This window comes from Canis lupus, chromosome 29 (assembly GCF_048164855.1).
Source record: "Canis lupus baileyi chromosome 29, mCanLup2.hap1, whole genome shotgun sequence".
Taxonomy (NCBI): Eukaryota; Metazoa; Chordata; class Mammalia; order Carnivora; family Canidae; genus Canis; species Canis lupus.
This window is the reverse complement of record NC_132866.1, coordinates 31,084,119-31,107,401: the sequence shown is the minus strand read 5'-3', so window position 1 is coordinate 31,107,401 and position 23,283 is coordinate 31,084,119. Positions and strand designations below refer to the sequence as shown.

Below are 23,283 nucleotides of genomic sequence, written 5' to 3'. Positions count from 1 at the left end.
AAAATCCCTTTCATCATTGAAAATATTCGAGTGTCTCCAGAAATATGGAATTATGCCACTTTCCAGCACTCCGCTTTAAGTATTGCTAATTTAACCTTCTTTTTGAAATACCCTTCTCATTTTGGCACAATTTTCTTAAACCTCTTTCTACACACACAGGAGAGGTTTCGAAGGTGCCACCTGGAGAATCTCGCCTATGCTCAGCCTTGCTAGTAGAAACCTCTCAGTTTTCTGTTTAAAACGCTTGATTCAGTTTTTGCTGGGTGTGCAAACATTGGCCAGGTCTTTCGATGACTTAATAAATGAGATCCGCTTCAGTTTTTAATAAAAACTCTGGGGCTCAGTGCCTCCACGGGCATCCGGGCATTTATCCTTTTTTTTTTTTTTTTTTTTTTTAAGATTTTATTTATTTATGAGACACAGAGAAGGAGGCAGAGGAGAGACCTAGGCGGAGGGAGCAGCAGGCTCCGTGCAGGGAGCCGATGTGGGACCCGACTCCGGATCCCGGGGTCGCGGCCTGAGCCGCCCCGGCGCCCCCGGGCATTTGCTCTGAACTCGGCTTCTCAAACAGGTTCCCGAGAGGAGCAGCTGCGGCCGAGAAGTTCAGAGACGCGGTTACCGCGGAACTCGCAACAGTTGGTGTCGGGCGATAGGCAGGTTAGAAGTGATAAACGGGGCTCGTTTGAGAGACAAAAAGTTCCGGGAAGGGAGAGGAAGGGCAGCGGCGGCCGTGGGGCGCGCGGGGGGCGGCGCGAGCGGCTGCTCCGGGCAGGAGCCTCCCTGGGCGGCGGCGGGGCGGGGGCGGCGGCGGCGGGGCGGCGGGGCGGAGGGGGGAGCCCGCGGCGCACACAGGCGCCGACACCGCACGCCGGGCGGCCGCGCAGTCCGCCGAGCTCGCCGCCAGCGCACGCCCGAGCGCCCCGCCGACCGCGCCGGGGCCACGGCGAGGTGAGGCCGGCCCTGCCCCCGCGCCGCCCCCGGCGGGAGGCGCGACGCCCAGGCCTCGGGTGCGTGCGCGGCCCCGGGCGACGCGGCTGGGCGTGCGCGGGGCCGCGGCGGAGGCAGGGCCGGGCGGGCGGCAGAAGATGGCGAGGGTGTGTAGGCGGCAGCAATGCTCCGTTGAGAGACGCGGCTTTCGGCAGGAACTGGACTCGTGGCGCCACAAGCTCATTCACTGTGTAGGTGAGACCCTCCCCCGGCCGCCTCCGGCCCTTGGGCCGCCCCGCCACCGGCTGCCCCGGACGAGGGAGGGAGCCGGGGCACGGGCAATTGCCGCCCCGGCCCGCCCGCCCGCCCTCTTTGGCTCGGGCGTCCCCCTCCCCCACCCCCCGGAGCGCGGGCGCGCGCGACCTCCGGGCGGGCTCTCCCCGGCCCCTCCCCTCCCCTCCCCTCCGCGCGCCTTCCCCGGGGCGGGCTCTCGGGCGGGAGCGCGTGCCCCTTCCCTCCCGTCCCCCCTCCTCCCCGCCCGGCGGCCCGGCGCCGCCGCCGGCTTATTGTGGAAGCTCGCCCCGCGGCGCTGCCACTAGACCGGGGGCGCCGCCTCGGGCGCTGCGGAGCCGGGCACCGGGGCGGGGGGTGGTGGGGGGCGCGCTCGGCCGCCGCCTCCGCTCGGCGGGCGCCTGCCTCCCCTCCCCTCCCCTCCCCCACGCGCGGCGGCGGCGCGCGCCCGGGTCCCCGCGTGCACGCGCGGCGGCGGCGGCGGCGGCGGCGGCGGGCGGGCGGGCGCCCGGCGCTCGGGCGTGTGCGAGGCGTGAGGTGGAGATGGGGGCGGAGGGAGCCGGAGCTGTCACAGGCCCCGGGTCCGCCTGACCGAGCCAAGTAGGGTGTCATGGCCGCGGGGGGCAGCGGCTGCACTTCCTCTGCGGGCGGCGGCGGCGGCGGCGGCGGCCGGGGAGTTAATCCTCGACGCTCGGGTCGGTGTGTGTGTGTATTTGTGTTCGGTGTGTGCGCGGCGGGGAGGAAGGGGGTGGAACCGGGTCCGACCGAGAAGCCGGAGCGGGGGTCGCTCTTGTCCCCTCCCGAGGGATTTGCTGGAGCCGCCGCCTCGCCGAGAGCCTCGCCGCCCCCCGCCCGAGTCCCCCAGCCTCCCGGGCCCCGGCTGGCCCTTTCCCCACGGGCAGGAGGGAGTGTGGACGGGGGCGCCCCGGGAGGGGCCGGGCGGCTGAGCTGCGCCTCTCACACTGTGTGTTTTGTCTGTTTTTCTCTCCCAAGGTCCCGTTTCCCTCTGTGCGGCGGCCGGCGGGACCATAAGGGCTTAACTCATATATTTAACCCCCCTCCAAAAAGTAAGTGGCCCGTGTGGTGTCTCCGCTCCGCCCGCCGCCCCCTAGCCCCAGTCCATCCTTGTGTCTGACTCTCCTGTCCCCCAGCATTGTTATTTCCCCATCTTTGGTGCGGTGCTGCTGCTGCTGCTGCTGCTGCTGCTGCTGCTGCTGCGTGGGGAGATGCTTTCTCGTGCTCCTCCGTCCCGCAGGCCGGTCTTCGGGGAGGCGCAGAATTCCAGCCCCTTTTCCCCTTCTCCCCCCGTGGGGAATACTCTTGGGAACCAGGTCTTCCCCAGCAGAATCTAGGAGATTCTATCCGTACGCTTGGGCCCCTCGTCCCCTCCTTCCCGACAGGGTTTCGTTGGAAGGAATTATGCAAATCCTGCTTTCTGGTGTCCATTCAGCGGCAATTTCATGCGGTGAGAAGTTCTCTTTGTTGTGCGAGGGGGAGAACAGACACTGATTTAATAGACATATCTGTTGGGGGGAAGGGTGGAGGGGGTGTGGAGAGGCTCAGTTTGGAAGAATTACAGCACTTGGTTAGCTCGGTGTCTTTGTGTTTGAGCTTTCTGGCTTGACAGGAGGGTATGCCCTTTACAATGTCCCACAAGAGATGTTTTCTGTAATAGATTAAAAAGCAAAACTGAAACTTTAAGTGAAACATAAGGTAACCTTTACCTAGAGAATATAAGCCTTTCCATTTCTGAAGTGTTTCATTATGAAGATCTATGTGAATTTTGTTAAACGTTTAGGCTGTAACATCAAAATTAAAATAGGCAGCAACCCTTTAAGGTATCTGATATCACTTGGGTTGTCCACAGGTTAAAAGTACATTTTTAAAATATGCTTATGTAAGTAATAAAGGCACGAATCAATTTTTTTTGATATAAGCTGACTTGTGGACGTATTTTAAATTTTCCCTCCTGCCAATCCAAGCCCAGCTCTGCTCTCCAAAAAGCCTTTTGGTTATCGGTTATCATTTACTGTGTCTCTGCTTGTATTTTTTTCAAATCTGTAGTACATTTGCTAAAATGTTACATCAGATTAAGCTCATTTTGAATTACTTATTATAACCATCATATGAAAGAGTTTATGAAGGCATGTAGGTTTTGAGAAGAGTGAAATTAGTGAGTTTTCAGAATTATGAATATAAAATCGTGAAATTAGTTTGAAGAATTTTTAGTTCTTGTATTTATTTCTCTTTTTTTCATGATTGGTTTTTTTTTTTTTCAGTAGGGCTTTTTAGTTTTTAAAAGATTTTGAAATTGACTTAGCCCTGTAGATTCCTTAAGTTACTGTTACTCTAGTTTAGATGGTTTTAATGTGTTGTTGGTCTTATTCTGTTTGCTTTGAATACCTTGCCTTCTGCCTCAGGTCCCCTTTTTATCGGTCATTGCTAGTGTTAGTGGTTACTTATTGCTGCTTGACAAGGTTGTATTTTATTTTTTCTTTTCTCTTAATGACAGCAAAATTGTGTAAATATATTAATATCAAATTTTGATTTGTTTTTTTGTAGGGGGGGTTTAATCTAGTCCTCAGTTTTCTTAAAGCATACTTTTAACTCCAAATTTCCACTTTGAAGGTGGTAAAGTTCAGGAGATATTTAAAGTCCAGAGGGCAGAGGAGTAATACATAGTTGATAGTCTCACAGCTAAAATCAATTGGGTTTCATATTTTCTCTTTTATTATATGTAATTTCTTTAAGAAGGGTTCTAAGTAAATCAATAGTAGTGTTAACTTTCTTATAAAGGTTAGCAGTGATTCTCATATAAGGAAAAGGCAGCTATGTGGTTTGTCACGAGCAGACGAAATAATTCCTCGTTTTATTTTAATGAGATTGGTTCTGAACAGTTAACCTTCTATTTGATTCTGTTGACTGATTATCTTAGTACTTGAGGGTCATTTGGTTTCTAAATGATACTTAATTTACAGCAGTCTTTGGATTTAAAATGAATTCATTTTTAATTCTCATTTATTCCCAAAATCTAATTCTTTTATTTTGGGGGGTTTGTGGTGGGTGCATCAGGATTGTGGAGGTGTTTGTGTTTCCATTATTACATTTTAGATGAATTGGAGTCAGCAGTTTCAGACAGTGATTATGATCAATCAAGATGGATATTTGGTAACCAGGTGATTATTAAGGTGTCCTCTGAGACTATGGCAGTCCATATTTCAAGAAGATTGAGGTTCTCTATGTTGCTTGGTGTGATGTAACCTTTTGCTTGGCTGCTCCTCATCCTTGCTGTATTCTTAAAAAGCTCTTCTCAATGTAGGGAAAGTTTTGCTGATTTCACCTTAGCTCTAGCTTGGCTGAAAAGGATAGCAGAGTTAAGTCTCTTTGACTTTACATAGTTATTTCATATTGCCCTGATTCCCTCAGATGTGCTGGTAACCAGAACAATTCTAGGAAATCTCTGAATAATGCCTTTTTTCTTCCTTTCTCTTCTTTTCTTTTCTTTTCTTTTCTTTTCTTTTCTTTTCTTTTCTTTTCTCTTTTCTTTTCTTTTCTTTTCTTTTCTTCTTTTCTTTTCTTTCTTTCTTTCCTTTCTTTCTTTCTTTCTTTCTTTCTTTTTTCTTTTTTTCTTTTTTTTTTTTTATTTAGCCTTATGGGCTATACTGGATGGCCTGTAATTTTTTTCAGAGTGAGAATTAGGTGTTCAGTGTCTGTGGGGACTTGCCATCTCTGAGCACCCACATAATTACTTAGCTACTTATATTAGTGCTGTTTTTAGGAATGAAAGGCGGTTTAGGTAAGGATTTCATTTAATTTTGAATCTGCTGTGGGCAGATGAGAGTATTGGGGAATCTACCCTAATCTTCAGGAACTTTTAGTACTTAGAGAAAATATAGTGTGTTCAATAATAGTACAAGGCAAAATGTGCCATACTGTGGTGCAAGCAAGTCCTAGGGGTGTTTAGAAGTGAAAGAAATCTCTCGAAATGATGTAGGAAGGCTTCATGAAGAAGGTGGCAGATTTTAGCGTTATTTGATGAATACAGAAGAGTCACTCCTGTCCAGAGAAAACAAATAAGCAAAAGTGGCAAAGAATGAGATGAGACCGTGATTCATGTAGGGGATGTATAGATGATAGGTTTGCAAAGGTAGCTTGTAGGATTTTCCAATGCAGGTTAAAAAGTGGGGTCTCTTTGTTAGGCACCTTGGGGTTTACATTGCATTTCACTCCTTAGCTCAGGAGATGAATGTTTCCTTTATTTGAAGATTTCATTTTGGAACTCAGCAATGACACATAATTGTTTTTTAAATCACCTTCACGGGAATGATGTTATACAAAATTGTCTCTTCTCATTTGGAGGCTGTACTATATTACATTGCACAAAACCTATTTTTGCAGTTGTCTAAAATCAGTGGTATATGTATTCTTGAAACATCTCTTGTATTGCCAAATATTCATCCTTAAAGATTGCATTTGGTATTTGCAAACATAGTCCAAAAGCATTTTTCGTGGCAAATACAGGTATATGTTAAATAATGAGATTGATTTTCTTTGCTGATTTGCAAGCTGGCTGTGAAGCTCAGCAAAGGGGTTTGATTTGTTTTGATATGCCTCAGAACTTCTCTTTTGATTCTTAATTTCTTTATGTCTACCCATCTGTTGTATGGAATCTGGATATTGGCTAGATGTTAATAAACAAAGCTGTTGTTCTGTAATTTCAGGTTAAAACCTTACCATCACTACTCTCCAAATTATCTTCTACTCTATTTGCGAGTATTTTAAAAAATCCTTTTACTGTTCCTTACAATGGCACATTGTTTTGGGGATAATCCCAGTGTGAATTATTAGCTGATTTTAGGTCTCTTGTATGCAGGAAATATTCCAATAAGGTGGTTTGTACCCTGAAGTTTTTCTTTTTTTCAATTGAGGTATAATTTACATACTTTAAGATTCACCCTTTTACAATATACAATTCAGTAATTTTAGTTTATTCACTACATTGTTTAAACGTCATTATATAGGGGATCCCTGGGTGGCTCAGCGGTTTAGCACGCCTGCCTTTGGCTCAGGGCGCGATCCTGGAGTCCCTGCCTTTGGCTCAGGGCGCGATCCTGGAGTCCCGGGATTGAGTCTCGTGTCGGGCTCCCGGCATGGAGCCTGCTTCTCCCTCTGCCTGTGTCTCTGCCTCTCTCTATGTCTGTCATAAATAAATAAATAAATTAAAAAAAAAAATAAATAAATAAAATCACTATATAATTCCAGCCTGCTTCTCCCTCTGCCTGTGTCTCTGCCTCTCTCTATGTCTGTCATAAATAAATAAATAAATAAATAAATAAATAAATAAATAAATAAAATCACTATATAATTCCAGAACACTTTCATTACCCAAAAAAGAAACCCCATGCCCATTAGCAGTCATTTCCCATTCCATCTGTGATCCCAGCCATTGGCATCCCCAATCTGCTTTCTGTCAGTCTTCTATATTTCATATAAATGTAATCATACAATATATATGGCCTTTTGTGTCTGGCTTCTTAGCATGTTTTTAAGATTTATCCATGTTGTAGCATGTATCAGCACTTAGTGCTTTCTATGGCTAATTGCTTTCTATGGCTAAGTAATATTGCAATTGTATGGACATACTATGTTTTAGCATTCATCAGTTGGTGGGCAATGGTATTGTTTCCCCTTTTTGCCTGTTGTGAATTATATTTCTGTGAACATTTGTTTTCACTTTTCTTTTTTTTTTTTTTTTTAAAGATTTTATTTATTTATTCATGATAGTCACAGAGAGAGAGAGAAGCAGAGAGACACAGGCAGAGGGAGAAGCAGGCTCCATGCACTGGGAGCCCGATGTGGGATTCGATCCCGGGTCTCCAGGATCGCGCCCTGGGCCAAAGGCAGGCGCCAAACCGCTGCGCCACCCAGGGATCCCTGTTTTCACTTTTCTTGAGTGTGTATTTAAGAGTTAAATTGCTGGGTCATATAACTTAATGTTTGAGGAACTGCCAAACTTCTTTAGTTTTTTTAAAAAATATTCTATTAATTTACCTGAGAGAGCAAGAGCAAGAGCACAGAGGGAGAAGCAGACTCCTTGCTCAGCAGGGCTCAGTCTCTCAGGACCCAGAGATCATGACCTTAGCTGAAGGCAGCTGCTTAACTGACTGAGCCACCCAGGGGCTTTATTTTTTATTCATTCATTCGTTCCAAACTGTTTTCTAAACCAGCTGCAGTCCCTGTTTTACATTCCTACCAGCAGTGTATGAGGATTCCAGTTTCTCTACCACCTTGCTGACACTTGTTATTGTCTTTTTTTTTTTTAAGATTTTATTTATTTATTCATAAGAGACACACACACAGAGAAGGGGGTGGGGCAGAGACACAGGCAGAGGGAGAAGCAGGCTCCATGCAGGGAGCCTGACGTGGGACTCGATCCCAGGTCTCCAGGATCAGGCCCTGGGCTGAAGGCAGCGCTAAACTGCTGAGCCACTCGGGATGCCCGATTTTTATTTATTTTATAAAATTGTTTTTAGATTTCATTTTTATTTTATTTATTTATTTTTATTTTTTATTTATTTATTTTTATTTATTTATGATAGTCACACAGAGAGAGAGAGGCAGAGACACAGGCAGAGGGAGAAGCAGGCTCCATGCACCGGGAGCCCGACGTGGGATTCGATCCTGGGTCTCCAGGATCGCGCCCTGGGCCAAAGGCAGGCGCCAAACCGCTGCGCCACCCAGGGATCCCCAATTTCATTTTTATTTATTCATGACAGACACAGAGAGAGAGAGAGGGGGGCAGGCAGAGACACAGGTAGAGGGAGAAGCAGGCTCCGTGTAGGGAGCCCGACGTGGGACTCGATCCCAGGTCTCCAGCATCACATCCCAGGCTGAAGGCAGCGTGAATCCCCTGCGCCACCGGGGCTGCCCCAATTTTATTTATTTTAGAGAGAGCACAAGCAAGGGGAGGGCTAGAAAGGGGAGAGGGAAAGGGAGAGACTCTCGAGCAAACGCTGTATTGAGCACAGAGGTCCACTTGGAGCTAGATCTCATAATCCTGAGATCATGATCTGAGCCAAAACCAAGAGTCTGAAGCCTAACTGAGTCACCTATGTGCCCCCATGTTGCCTTTTTTTTTTTTTTTTTTTTATTTATGATAGGCACACAGTGAGAGAGAGAGAGGCAGAGACACAGGCAGAGGGAGAAGCAGGCTCCATGCACCGGGAGCCCGACGTGGGATTTGATCCCGGGTCTCCAGGATCGCGCCCTGGGCCAAAGGCAGGCGCCAAACCGCTGCGCCACCCAGGGATCCCCCCATGTTGCTTTTTTAAGTAATCTCTACACCCAACGTGGGGTTTGAACTCACGATCCCAACCAAGATCAAGAGTTGCATGCTCTACTGACTGAGCCAGCCAGGGACCCCAAAATTGCTGGTTATTTGATGGAGTTGTGTCACAGCACAGGTATATTTTGCTATCCAAGTCTTCGAAATTTCTGCCTTTCTCTGGTGAGGGTTTATATATCAAGTTCAGAAAATGTGGTAAACCACATTGTTTAAATCTGTTCTATGCTTGAGTTTTGAGTACTAATAACAAAAGTTTGGCTACAGATATATACCTTTTTAAAAAAAAAAAAAGATTTATTTATTTATTCATGAGAGACAGAGAGAGAGAGACAGAGACAGGGACACAGGCAGAGACAGAAGCAGACTCCATGCAGGGAGCCTGATGGTGGGACTTGATCCCGGGACTCCAGGATCTCTCCCTGGACCAAAGGCAGGCGCTAAACCACTGAGCCACCCAGGGATCCCCGATAGATACCTTTATATAGATATTTTGTCTGAATCTATTCTGAGTTTGAGTAGTGAGAGCAATCTGTACAATACTAGTTTTTAAACATTTATTTATTTATTTATTTATTTGATAGAGCACACGCAGGGAGAGCAGCAGAGGGAGAAGGAGAAGCAGGCTCTGCTGAGCAGGGAGCCTGATTCAGGGTTTGATCCCAGAACCCTTGGATCCTGATCTGAGCTGAAGGCCAATTCTTAACCAGCTGAACTACCCAGGCGCCCCAATAGCAGTATTTTTGAAATTTAAGATTGTACTTTTTGGTTGCATTTTATGAAACTCAGATATTTGGTAGGTTGTATTTATTGCAAGTTACTGTATGACTTTATTTTCTGGTACTAAACTATACCGTTTTATTTATTTATTTATTATTTTTCTAATGATAAATTTATTTTTTATTGGTGTTCAATTTGCCAACTTACAGAATAACACCCAGTGCTCATCCTGTCAAGTGCCCACCTCAGTGCCCGTCACCCATTCACCCCCATCCCCTGCCCTCCTCCCCTTCCACCACCCCTAGTTCGCTTCCCAGAGTTAGGAGTCTTTATGTTCTGTCTCCCTTTCTGATATTTCACACACACTTCTTCTCCCTTCCCTTATATTCCCTTTCACTATTATTTATATTCCCCAAATGAATGAGAACATATAATGTTTGTCCTTCTCTGATTGATTTACTTCCCTCAGCTGTTTTGTTTTTTAAAAAAGATTTTATTTATTTATTCACGAGAGACAGAGAGGCAGAGAAGCAGGCTCCATGCTGGGTGCCCAGTGTGGGACTTGATCCCAGGACTCCCAAGATCACACCCTGAGCCGAAGGCAGACGCTTAACTGCTGAGCCACCTTAAATTATACTGTTTTAAAAGACTTTTTGAATTTTGTGGTTAGTGTCTGTTTCTCAGATTTTTGAATTGGTTAGATTTGGTGTCACAAAGTGTCTGGTGTAATGATGTCTTAAAAAAAATTGAGAATCTTAGGATGTAAGTGGGAGAATTAGTCTGAGAATCCTTTACTTAATGGATTGTGAGGGGTATGTTAGAAAGGCTGTATGGTTAATACCTTGTAATAATTTTTTGTCTTGCTTTTTTTCCTTTTGCTCCACATGTTTATTTTTTGTTAAAGAGAAATGGATTGGATTCTTTTGGTTATGGGTTATGGATTCTTTTGATTTATCACATAATCAGTTTTCTGCATGTTATGCAGTCTAAGAAAGTTACATGTATAAAGCCAGTTTTTGTTGAGTGACCTTATAATAATGAAGTTCTTAAAATTCAGTTTTGGGTAATGTGTACTTTTGAATTGTAAGTGCAGGATAAGTCAAAGGGAATGGCTACAAGAAAAAAATGGGTGTAACAGTAATTTATAGACTTATGTTTGAGGTTTTGGTATTTGGAAACAAATTATGTTTGAAATATTTTATACTAGTGAGAAAATTTACTCAATTGTATCTTAGAGTTTTATTCAAAACTGTAATTGTACTTTACCATTTGAAGTAAGGGAGTATTTCTTATAACTTCTAAATCATTAAAAGTCTACCACAGTTTTACAAAGTTTGAACCGGATCATATAGAAGCAAAGTTATTTCACAAGATTTTAAACTCTCCAACACTTGACATATAGAAGGCTTTAGAAAAATATTTTAATGGTGTCACCCGCATCAACATAGCACCCACCTATATCTACATAGCATGTTTTATACTTAAAAAGCCCTTCTTTATAAAATAAAAAGAAAACCCCTTCTTTTACATACATATTCTTATTGCCTTTATTTAGGAATGTAGGAAGATAAAGATGGGTATTAAAAAATAATTGGTCAGTTGGGAAACACTGAGTAATAACTCTTGTTGAAGCAATCCGGGGATTTCCCTTACCATAAATGCTTCCTTTTATCCACAGAAAAAATTGTATGATATTTTAACGTTTGAAATATTTACCTAACTTATCAGGTAAAACACAGAATGGAACTCTGTCAGAAGCAAACTTTTTATTTAACTTGCTGCAATTGCTATATGAAGTTACATAGTAGTTTTCTACCTCTGTTAAATATGCTAACACCTCAAGACTTGTGTTTCTCATTAGTAATACTAGATAGTCTGGAACCGTTATTTGATCTATTGGCTTACTTTTCATAAAGTCTGAATCATTTTTTACCATCATTATCATCAATAAATGATTACTGTGTTTCTCTTACTAGTTGACTTTTTAGAGGTTTGTTTTCAAAGAGTAACGGCCTGTTCTCTCTCTCCTAGATGCATAATGTGAAGGGGAAGAAAAACTAAAAGAATCTATAGGGTGTATATTGCTTAGTAAAAGGAAATCCCACATGTGAAAATGTGAATTTTCCACAATGAAATTTATTTTATTTATAGCAGAACTCACATCTAACATAACATATGCTCTACTAATATGTTTAGAATTACTGGTTTAGGGGTGCCTGGCTGGCTTAGTTGGAGTAGCACGCAACTCTTGATGTTGGGTTCCTGAATTTGAGCCCCATGTTGGGTGTAGAGATTACTTAGATAAATTAACTGGTTAATACTTAAGTAATACTGGTTAAATACTTAAATACTGGTTAATACTTAAATAATACTTAAATACTGGTTTATACAAATTTAAAAAAAGTGTACGATGTATGTAGAAGAGAGAATTGTTGACTTTGTTAAACTGAGATATGTTTATATTCAGTTTGATGTGCTCTTGTTTTTCATGTTTTTTAATTATCTCCATTGTCTGGGTATTTGTTTAGGCTCCTGCCCGAATACTCCCCTTCACAATCAGTGGAAGCATGTTTTCTAGGTCATTTGTAGATATTTGCCTCTATACTTCTATTTTCCTCTTTTTTTTTCTTTTAGATTTATGATTTGTCAAAGATAGAAAGGATGCTAGAACTTTATTTTTCAACCATATTGGTTAAAGAAAAAAATTAAAAAAAATCTTATTTTGGAAAACTTCAAACATGTAGGAAAGTATTTTGAAAGAATAAGACAACAAACACCCCGGCTACCTCAAGTTTAGGCCAGTGTTTTATTCCCACTGGATTATTTTGAAGCAAATCTCAGGTTTCATATTTACTATTGAATCTTTCTTGCAGCCTTTTGTATAGTACAGTCTTGCTCATTCTGCTTCCCATCCCCAACATAAATTTAAAGAAATAATATATCTGAGTATAAAGAAAACAAGTTTTTGTTTTACTAATTTTTTGAAAAGCTAACAAATACTGAGCTTTTCCTCTATGCCAAACAAAAACCCTTTGATGTTAGTATCTGTTATACAGGTGGAGAAACAGATTTAGAAAGATTAAGGATTTCATTCATGATCACTTAGCTAATGATTGGTGGTAGACCTACAATTGGAATTCAAAAGCTTGTGCTCTTTAACCTTAAACATTCAAGCATATGCTCTCCTTTTTGACTTTCCTATTTGGTTCCACCAAGTTGCCCCTTCTTTGTTTGCAACTTTTTTTTTTTTTAAAAGATTTTATTTATTTATTCATGAAAGCCGCAGAGAGAGAGAGAGAGGCAGAGACACAGGCTGAGGGAGAAGCAGGCTCCATGCAGGGAGCCCGATGTGGGATGGGACTCGATCCCGGGACTCCAGGATCACGCCCTGGGCGGAAGGCAGGCGCTAAACCACTAAGCCACCCAGGGATTCCCTGTTTGCAACTTCTAATTGCATATTTGATTTATATTACATTAAGGAATTCTGGTTTCTCTGTCCATAATCTTACCATAAATGGTAGCATAACTATTCTTTCAATTCTCTGTCTTGAAATGCCTTGCCCCTTTCTCTTTTGCGTTATCATTCTGTTTGGCTTTGCTTCTTCTTGGTGTTTTAGTTTTCTTGGTGGTATTCAGAGCTAAGGAGGTTTCTGAGCTGAACGTTTTGCTTCATATGTTGCTAGACTGGCCTTTCTTCATCATTGGCTGAGATTTGAGCATAGGCTGACTAGAGGAATGGCAGCAAAAGCTATCTAAGGGATAGTGATTCTGGGCCTTAAGCTTGATGAGCCTTCCATTTGGACTGGCCTCGTTCAAAGCACTTTGAAGTTTGTAACAAAAGCCTTCTAGTGACTGTGTAGGTGCCTGGCTTTTTCTTCTATTCATATCCTTCCTAGAGAATTCAAGGGTTGGGGGGGGGAGGGGGGAGGGGCAAACAGGGTTAAAGCAGATTGGGGTCAGGATTTAGGATTCCTGGACTTTAGCCAAATGCCTTCTCAGTTTTAACCTTCTGTGGCTTACATTTGGTGCAGTTGGCAATAAATATTTCATTTTATTTTTTTTATTTTTTGGCAATAAATATTTTAAAATGTGTGTTAAAAGGGGAAGTTGCTGAGTTGTGTATAATTACTGATAAAGAGAAGGAGTGATTTTGCAAATTTTAAAAATAATACACAGTTTTGGGGGCACCTGGCTGGCTCATTTGGAAGAGCATGCGACTCTTGATATTGAGGTTGTAGGTTTGAGCCCCACGTTGGGTATAGAGATTACTTACTAAAAATAAAATCTTTTAAAAAATACGCTGTTTTGGTAATTCAGACATCACTGGTTTTAGATAAAATGCTTCAGTGTAGTAGGTATAGAAAGATGTGACAAAGGTGATGAAGAAATTCCCATCAAAATAAAATGGGAAACTCCTTGCCTCTACTAAGAATAAAAAGAGGAACTTAAATGTTTGTGACAATGTCTCTGTGTTGAAAGGAGGCTTTTTAATTAAATGATTAATAATATAAGTACTAATCTCATAAGTGTTAGATTTTCATTCAGCTGGTGAGGAAGTAGAAAAAGTTTGTATAAATGAGCATTGATTTAACTTATCCTGATCACAATACAATAATATTTTAATTATGGATAGGCTGAAGAAGTCCATAAATCTTTGAGAATTGGGATCCCTGGGTGGCGCAGCGGTTTGGCGCCTGCCTTTGGCCCAGGGCGCGATCCTGGAGACCCGGGATCGAATCCCACGTCGGGCTCCCGGTGCATGGAGCCTGCTTCTCCCTCTGCCTGTGTCTCTGCCTCTCTCTCTCTCTCTCTGTGACTATCATAAATAAATAAAAATTAAAAAAAATTAAAAAAAAATCTTTGAGAATTATTGTTAAAAAAAAAAAACACTTTCAGCTGGTCATTTTTGTATGAGCGTTTAATACGACTGATATATTTTTTAAAAATGATTTCGTTTACCACTGGGTGGCTCAGTGGTTGAGCCTGTGCCTTTGGCTTGGGGCGTGATCCAGAATCTGGATCCGGCTCCTCGTGTGGGGAGTCTGCTTCTCCCTCTGCCTATGTCTCTGCCTCTCTCTGTGTCTCATAAATAAATAAAATCTTTAAAAAAATAACAATAGGGGATCCCTGGGTGGCTCGGCGGTTTAGTGCCTGCCTTTGGTCCAGGGTGTGATCCTGGAGTCCCGGGATCAAGTCCCACATCAGGCTCCCTGCATGGAGCATGCTTCTCCCTCTGCCTGTGTTTCTGCCTCTCTCTCTCAGTCTGTGTCTCTCATGAGTAAATAAATAAAATATTAAAAAAAAAATAAAAATAAAAAGTGATTTAATATATCACCTATGTTCAATAGTGTACTAAAATTTTATTTATATTTATCTATTGGTAAATTTTTTTTTGGCGATAATATTATGATACTATGTTAGCCGCTCTGGTTTCTGTTCAAGAAAAAGAATACATCAAAAAAAAAAAAAAAGAATTTACAGGACGAAAATAAATTATATGGGTTATTTTCTAACAATTTTTTAAGAGGTAGTAGAATTTTGCTTTATTGATTTTTTTTTTTTTGAGAACAAGTATGGTTAGAGTAATAAAGCTATTTTCCATGTGAGACTTGTGCAACTAATTTTTGTGTGTATGTTACTATATGTATAGTTTCTTGTATTTATTAAAATAGATTTTGGCATGTTAAAATAAATAGACATATGCAGAGAGTCAGAAATCCACATGTATATCTACCGAAAGCAGTTTCAAGACCATCGCTATGGCTACCAACATATAATCTTATCTAAAAGATAACATTCCTTTAGGCCCCTTTCTCCTTAGGCAAAGAACTTCTGTTTAATCTTAAATAAAATATCTGTATCAAAGATTAGTACATTTTGTTGATGAAAAGCAAGAGCACATTTATAAATGGGTGAAAGAGAAGAGAAACTAGAATTTCCCATATTAGGTGAGACGACTAGTTAGGAGTTGTCAGGAGCTATAAAACTTTGGGACTTAATTTTTCTAAAAAAACAATAGGCCATAGTTTACAGTCCAACCTTGAATGAGTTGTGTTGGTCAAGACTGTTAAACTATCAAGAAGATTAAATTATCCACAGATTTAGATCTTTTAAAAGCAAGAAAATGTAAATTAATGAAGAAGAGTTATTCTAATGTAGTTAAATCGATTAAAAGAAAATACAAAAACTGACATTGCCAAAGACAGGGGGCCAGAGATGTTGATGACCCATACAACTTTTACCCTTTTTCTTCCTTTTTTTTAAGGATTTAAACTTTACTTTGGAAAAAGTGGAAAGTTTGTTCTTGTTAAATGATTAACAAATGTTTATGTATTACCTGTCAGACATTAAAAAATTGTTTCTTGAAACCGTATAAGGATGTTTAGGTAAGAATATCTTTAGTAATTGTTGTAACCCATATTTTGTCAGATACAAGTAATCCAGATGATATCAACTCTTCTGAGGAATATGAATATATATCCATTTGCAGGTAGAAAAGGTAAAGAATAAAGGCTGTATTAAGCAGGAAGGATCTGTTGTCAAATCATGTTGCTATCAACATCTGGTTTTTGTGACTCATCAGAAGTATAAGCATTAATAGTAATGATACTGTTGCTATTATATTTGAATGGAGTATGAAATAAGTAGCATACTTTAAAGCTTGATGCTTAAAAAAAGTAAATAAAACTTGATGCTTAAAGGATGTTTGCTCTCAGATGGGAGAATATACAGGATCTTCAGATGTTTGGTCCAATAATGCAGCCTAGGATTCTGCCAAGAACGTTTTTAGGAATGAGTAACGTGCTTTTTCATGGTATGGTTGTCATTCATCTTTCTTATCTATACAGCTCCATCTTTTCTTTATGTTTCTTTTTCTTTTTGTGTGTATAAGATATATGTTTGGTAATGCATCAAATTAAGTAAACTGAATTAACTTTTTTTTTGAATTAACTTTTAAAATAAATGTATGCATATGGAGGTTCCCCTCTCATCTGAAAGTAGAGCATCAATCACTGTGAAACCTTTTGTAAGCTGAAATGGCGTAGAGCAAAGAGCAATTATCAAATTTTTATATGGAAAAAAATTTTATACATTCCCACACCAAGAAATAAGCTTTCCTGGGTTTTTCTGATACCCTAGGATGCATCTTGTTAATCGATGCAAGAAATAAATTGAGATAAATACAGATACACAGTTCAAATTATGGTGGCTTGACACTGAGTGTAGTTCAGCGGAAGGAGCTTGGTAGTGCCACTCTAGCTACTCAGGGTGCACACTGCCTCTGTAACAGCTCGCTGTGAAACAAATGCTGACCACTGTTTGTTTCACTTTTTGCCATTTTTCATAAAAGTGGGATGGTGTAATGCAAACTTTTGAAAAGTGGGAGGGGGTTGCCTGTATTTTAGTCTAGGGGGAAACAGATCTTCAGAGGCTCATAGAGATGAGAATGACTTTAGAAGTGGAAACAATGGTGATTATAGTTAAGAGAATGATATGAACTTAGACTGTTCAGTAATGAAACATATATTCAATGAAGTCTTTTTCTTTTTTAGTGAATGCTTTTTGCTCTGTTTGCATGATTGTTTATATTAAGTTCATAAAACAATTTTATTTTGATACAATGCAGATAGTTTTGTCTCTCCTGGCTTTTGTCCATTTATGAATTTTAAGAAACTTAAAAGTTGCCGTCTCTCTTGAAGTTAACCATTGAGTCTTCCTTTTCTTTTTCTTTTTTTTTTTTTTTTTTAAGATTTTATTTATTCATGAGAGACACAGAGGCAGAGGGAGAAACAGGCTCCCTGTGGGGAACCTGATGTGGAAATGTGATGCAGGACTCGATCCCAGGACCCTGGGATCATGACTCTGAGCTGAAGCAGATATTCAACCACTGAGCCACCCATGTGCCCCTCCTTTTCTTTTTCTTTTTTCAAAGATTTTATTTATTTATTCATGAGAGACACACAGAGAGGCAGAGGGAGAAGCAGACTCTGTGCAGGAAGCTGGGCGTGGGACTCGATCCCGGGTCTCCAGGATCAGGCCCTGGGCTGAAGGCAGCGCTAAACTGCTGAGGCATCCGGGTTGCCCTCCTTTTCTTTTATTTTTTATTTTTTATTTATTTATGATAGTCACACAGAGAGAGAGAGAGAGAGGCGGAGACACAGGCAGAGGGAGAAGCAGGCTCCATGCACCGGGAGCCTGATGTAGGACTCGATCCTGGGTCTCCGGGATCGCGTCCTGGGCCAAAGGCAGGCGCCAAACCGCTTCGCCACCCAGGGATCCCAACGAAGCCTGCCCTCCTTTTCTTCATGTAACACCCAAGTTACATGAAGAACATTTGTATTTCTAGAGAAAATACATAATGTACAAAAATAATTTTAGACATGAATTTACATGCTTTTCAAATATTAACCATGTATAGTTAACCCTTTAAAAATTGTATCTTGGGATCCCTGGGTGGCGCAGCGGTTTGGCGCCTGCCTTTGGCCCAGGGCATGATCCTGGAGACCCGGGATCGAATCCCACATCGGGCTCCCGGTGTATGGAGCCTGCTTCTCCCTCTACCTGTGTCTCTGCCTCTCTCTCTCTCTCTGTGACTATCATAAGTAAATAAAATAAATAAAAAAAAAAATAATAAAAATTGTATCTTGATAGGTTGGAGGAGGTTGTTAAGTGTATTTTGGATTTACAAGTTTAATTTCTTTCATTGTTTCTCCCAATTGTTTATCACATTCCAAGGCCCATTCTGGAAGCACTTGTGTGTAACAACAGCAAAATATGGCTTTGGTTCAGGCAGACCTGGGTATAAATTTTATCTTCACGCTTTACCAACTATGGGTTATAGAGAGAACTAATTTTAGTTCATTGTTATATGAAATAGTATTAATAGTAAATACTGCGTAGGAGGGTTGAGAATTGACTAAGAGGCAAAGACTTTCATTTTTTGCTTAATAAATAATAGATCATTTGAAAGAAATTTGTTGAAGCTGATTCACAAAATATGCTTTTTAGATACAATCTTAACATCATAACAGTTTCTTTTAAATATTTTTGTAATAAAGAACAATGATTTTTCTCTCTGGAATTTAAGTTGCATTGTGTTTGGTCTATTCAAAACTTCTAAATATTTACAGCTTCTGTGTAATGGTTTGGGTGATGGCAATTTACACATCATTACCACATTTATTGCTACATTCTATAGAATAGGGTGGCAAAAATACTGTTTGTGTGCTTTTTGTCAATTGATAGAACTACTCCATACTTTTTCTTTGTAAAAAATAGTTCCATTTTAGGCAGTGGTATGGAGTGGGGAAAACCCTGGGGGTGGAGCACTAGGTTCTGGTGATGACTATAGCTGTGTGGTTTTGAGTAAACATTACTTAATCTCTCTGGACCTTGGTTTCCTTATCTGTAAAATAAGGTCTTGGAGAGCCTTCTAATAATATTTTGAGGAAAATTGTGTTGATTTTCATTGTTGAATAGACCCATGCATTTCATGACAAAAGTTGTCATGATATTAGGAAATATTTTACATATTGGGGCACGAGAACTAAACTAAATAATGCACTGAAAGATGGTTGCCTTGTTCATGAGAATGAAGACTATTTATTAATCTTTAAGGACAAAGCAGGATGTTAAGGAATGGGCAATAGTTTACCAAGCTCATGCAAAAATATATAACTAATTTTTCTAAGAATATGTAGCTGTATACTCACAAGGTGGGAGAAGATTTGCCTCATTTGACTAATGATAATTTTATCTTTGTATTTCATATAATGTAAATGTGGTTTCTTTTTTTTCCCTAATGCTGTTTTCCATAGTGGCTGCATCAGTTTACAGTGCACAGAAGTTCCCTTTTCTCCACATCCTTGCCAACACTTACTATTTCTAGTCTTAATGGGTGTTCTAACAGGTATGAGGTGATAGCTCATTGTAGTTTTGATTTGCATTTCCCTGATGATTCATGATGTAGAGCATCTTTTTTATGTATAGCCATCTATATATCTTCTTTGGAAAAATGTATATCTAGATTTTCTGACCATTTCCTAATTGGATTGTTTGTTTTTTTTTTAAGTTTGTTTATCTATCTATCTATCTATTTATTTATGATAGACACACAGAGAGAGAGGCAGAGACACAGGGAGAGGGAGAAGCAGGCTCCGTGTCGGGAGCCCGATGCGGGACTCGATCCCGGGACTCCAGGATTGCGCCTTGGGCCAAAGGCAGGCGCCAAACTGCTGAGCCACCCAGGGATCCCCTGTTTGGGGTTTTTATTTTTACTTTTGATTTATGGATTCTTTTTTTTTTTTTTTTTTGATTTATAGTTTCTTTATACATTTTGAATATTAGCCGCTTTTCAGACACATCATTTGCAAATATTTTCTCCCACTCAGTAAGTTGCCTTTTCACTTTGTTGATGGTTTCCTTTGCTGTCTATGAGGCTTTTTTGGTTTAGTGTAGTCCAACTTGTTGCTTTTGTTGCTTTTGTTGTTGGTGTCAGATTTAAAAAATCATTTGCCAAGACTGATGTCAAGGAACTTATTGCCTTTGTTTAGTTTTAGGAGTTTTATGGTTCAGATCTTATGTTTAAGTCTTTAATCCATTTTGAGTTGATTTTTGTGTATGGTGTGGGAGTTTCATTTTATACATACGGCTGTCTAGTTTTTCTAGCACTATTTATTGAAGAAAATGTCCTCTCCCCATTGTATATTCTTGGCTCCTTTGCCATGAATTAATTGATCATATATGCATGGGTTTATTTCTGGGCTGTTTTGTTTCTCTGATCTTTGTGTCTGTTTATATGCTGATACAATACTGTTTTAATCCCTAATAGCTTTGTAGTGCAGTTTGAAATCAAGGAGCATGATGTCTCCAGCTGTGTTCTTAAGATTGTTTTGGCTCTTCAAGGTCTTTTATAGTTCCATACAAATTTTAGCATTCTTCTGTTTCTGTAAAAAATGCATTGGAATATTGGTAAGGATTGCTTTGGATCTGTATGTTGACTTGGGTAGTGTGGACATTTTAACAATAGTGTTTTTTCCAGTCAGGAGCACAGACTATCTTTCTATTTATCTGTGTCTTCTTCAGTTTCTTTCATTAATAAAAGAAAGAAACTGTTTCTTGTTTTCTTCAATATTTCATCATCTTGGTTAAATTTATTGCTAAGTATTTTATTCTTTCTGGTGCAGTTGGAAATGGGATTGTTTTCTTCATTTCTTTTTGGTAGTTTATTAGTTATGTATACAAATGAAACAGATTTTGCATATTTGTATCCTGCAACCTTTCCAGATTCATTTATTCTAATAGGTTTTTGATGGAATCTTTAGGAGTCTCTGTGTAATATCATGGTATCTGCAAATAGTGGTAATTTTATTTTATTTTTTTTAATTTTATTTCTTCTTTTCTGATTTGAATGCCCTTTATTTCTTTTTCTTGCTTAATTGCTCTGACTGGGATTTCTAATACTATGTTGAATAAAAGTGGTAATGGTGGCCATCTTTATCTTTTTCTTGATCTTAGAAGAAAAGCTTTTAGCTTTTCACAATTGAATATGAAATTAGTAAGTGGCTTCTCATATATGGCTTTTATTATGGTGAGGTATATTTCCAGTTTATCTGCTTTGTTGAGAGTTTTTATCATAAATTGATGCCGAATTTTGTCAAATGCTGCATCTGTGGAGATGGTCATGTAATTTTTAACCTTCATTTTGTTACTGTAGTGTATTACATTGATTGATTTGTAGATGTTGAGCCACCCTTGCAAACCTGAAATAAGTCCCACTTGATCATGGTAAATGTTTTTTTTTTTTTTTACTACATTATTGAATTTGGTTTGCTACTATTTTGAGGATTTTTCAATCTATGTTCATCAGGGAGATTAACTTGTAATTTTCTACAAGAAAACTACAAGAGAGAAAGGAAGAAACACAGGCAGAGGGGTAAGCAGGCTCCATGCAAAGAGTCCCATGTGGGACTCGATCCCAGGACTCCAGGATCATGCCCTGAGCCAAAGGCAGATGCTCAACCACTGAGCCACCCAGGCATCCCAGCTTGTAGTTTTCCTGTGGTATCCTTGCCTGGTTTTGGTTATTAGGGTAGTGCTGATCTAAAATGAGTTTGGAAGAGTTCCCTCTTTTTCTATCTTTTGGAGGAGTTTGACAATTGGTGTTCTTTTTTGAATGTTTAGTAGAATTTGCCAGTGAAGCTCCGTGGTCTTGCACTTTGTTCATTGAGGTAATCGATTACTGATTCCATCTCCTTACCTAGTAGCCAGTCTGTTCATATTTTATTTCATCATGATACAAGATTAGTAGGTTGTATGTTTATCAAAATTTATCCATTGCTTCCTTCTAGTAACTGTGGGCTTTGTTATTCTTTATCTAGTTCCTTGAGTGTATAATAGATTGTTTGATACTTTTCTTGTTTCTTGAAGTAGGCATTTGTCACGATGAACTTCCCTCTCAGAATTTCTTTTACTGTATCCCATAACTTTTGGTTGCTTATATTTTAATTTTATCTCCATATATTTTTAAATTTCTCTCTTGATTTCTTTGACCCATTTGTTGCTCTGGCATATTGTTTAATTTCCATGTATTTGTGAATCTTCCAGTTTTCTTTCTGTAGTTTCTAGTATCATACCATGTGATTGGGAAAGATGCTTGATATGATTTCAGTCCTCTTAAATTTATTAAGAATTGTGTCATGGTCTATTTTGGGAAATGATCTGTCAAATGATCTATCTTGGATCTATGTGAACTTGAAAAGAATGTATATTTTGTTGCTTTTGGATGGCATGTCCTCTAAATATCTGTTAAACTATCTGGTCTGGGGCAGTCCTGGTGGCGCAGTGGTGGTGCAGCGGTTTAGCGCTGCCTGCAGCCCAGGGCGTGATCCTGGAGACCCTGAATCGAGTCCCACGTCGGGCTCTCTGCATGGAGCCTGCTTCTCCCTCTGCCTGTGTCTCTGCCTCTCATTCTCTCTCTGTGTCTCTATGAATAAATACATTAAAAAATCTTAAAAAAAAATAAAGTATCTGGTCTGATGTTTGCTCAATACTAGTGTTTCCTTATTGATTTTGTGTGGATAATCTATCCATTGATGTAAGTGGGTTATTAAAGTTCCCTATCATTATTGTATTGCTGTTAATTTTTCCTTTAGGTGTGTTAGTATTTGCTTTATATGTTTAGGTGTTTCTATTTTGAGCGTATAAGTGTTTTTTTTAAAAGATTTTATTTATTTTAGAGATAGCGTGTGCACGTGCATGAATGGAGTGAGGAGTAGAGAGAGAAGGCGAGAATTTCAAACACATTCTGTGCTGAGTATGGAGCCCCATGCGGGGCTGTCTTTAGTGATATGTTTATGTTCGTTTTTCTGTGTATTTTATGTGTTTACTATAAGTTTTTGCTTTGTGGTTACCATGAGGTTTACATATAGTAAGTTATAACAGTATTTTAAGTTGGTAACTTAAGTTTGATCTCATTTTAAAGCTCAACTTTCTCTCCAACATTTTGTTTTGATGTCATATTTTTATATTTTTTGTTTATCCCTTAACCAGTTCTTGTAATCCTAGTTTTTTTTTTTTACTGGTTTTGCCTTTTAATATTAATATTAGTTTTAAAAATGATTAATCTACTACCTTTATTATATATTTACTTTTCCAGTGAGATTTATCCTTTCATATGTTTTCTTGTTGCTCATTGGCGCTCTTTTCAGTTTAAAGAAATTTCTTTTTTTTTTTTTAATTTTTATTTATTTATGATAGTCACACAGGGAGAGAGAGAGAGAGAGGCAGAGAAATAGGCAGAGGGAGAAGCAGGCTCCATGCACCGGGAGCCTGACATGGGATTCGATCCCGGGTCTCCAGGATTGCGACGTGGGCCAAAGGCAGGCGCTAAACTGCTGCGTCACCCAGGGATCCCTAAAGAAATTTCTTTAGCAATTCCTGTAAGGCTGGTTGAGTAGTGAACTCCTTTAGCTTTGTCTTAAAAACTCTTAATCTTTCCTTCA

The 23,283-nt window shown here is 40.2% G+C and overlaps 1 protein-coding gene across 19 annotated transcripts in view; it reads left to right on the top strand.

Moving 5' to 3' along the window:
- Positions 1-1,017: 1,017 nt before the first annotated feature.
- LCOR (ligand dependent nuclear receptor corepressor) overlaps positions 1,018-23,283 on the top strand; it is a 152,162-nt gene continuing 129,896 nt past the window's right edge. For 6 of the 19 annotated variants that reach the window (XM_072805845.1, XM_072805851.1, XM_072805844.1 and 3 more), the window contains exons 1-2: positions 1,036-1,182; positions 2,212-2,285. Coding sequence is in view for 7 of the 19 variants with exons in the window: in XM_072805837.1 (XP_072661938.1) it covers positions 1,829-1,917; positions 2,212-2,285 (163 nt within the window). In the remaining 12 variants the exon portion in view is untranslated. Of the gene's footprint in view, positions 1,183-1,744; positions 1,918-2,211; positions 2,286-2,618; positions 2,684-23,283 lie in introns of those variants that run through there. The other 13 variants (XM_072805846.1, XM_072805849.1, XM_072805842.1 and 10 more) reach the window with 8 other exon arrangements.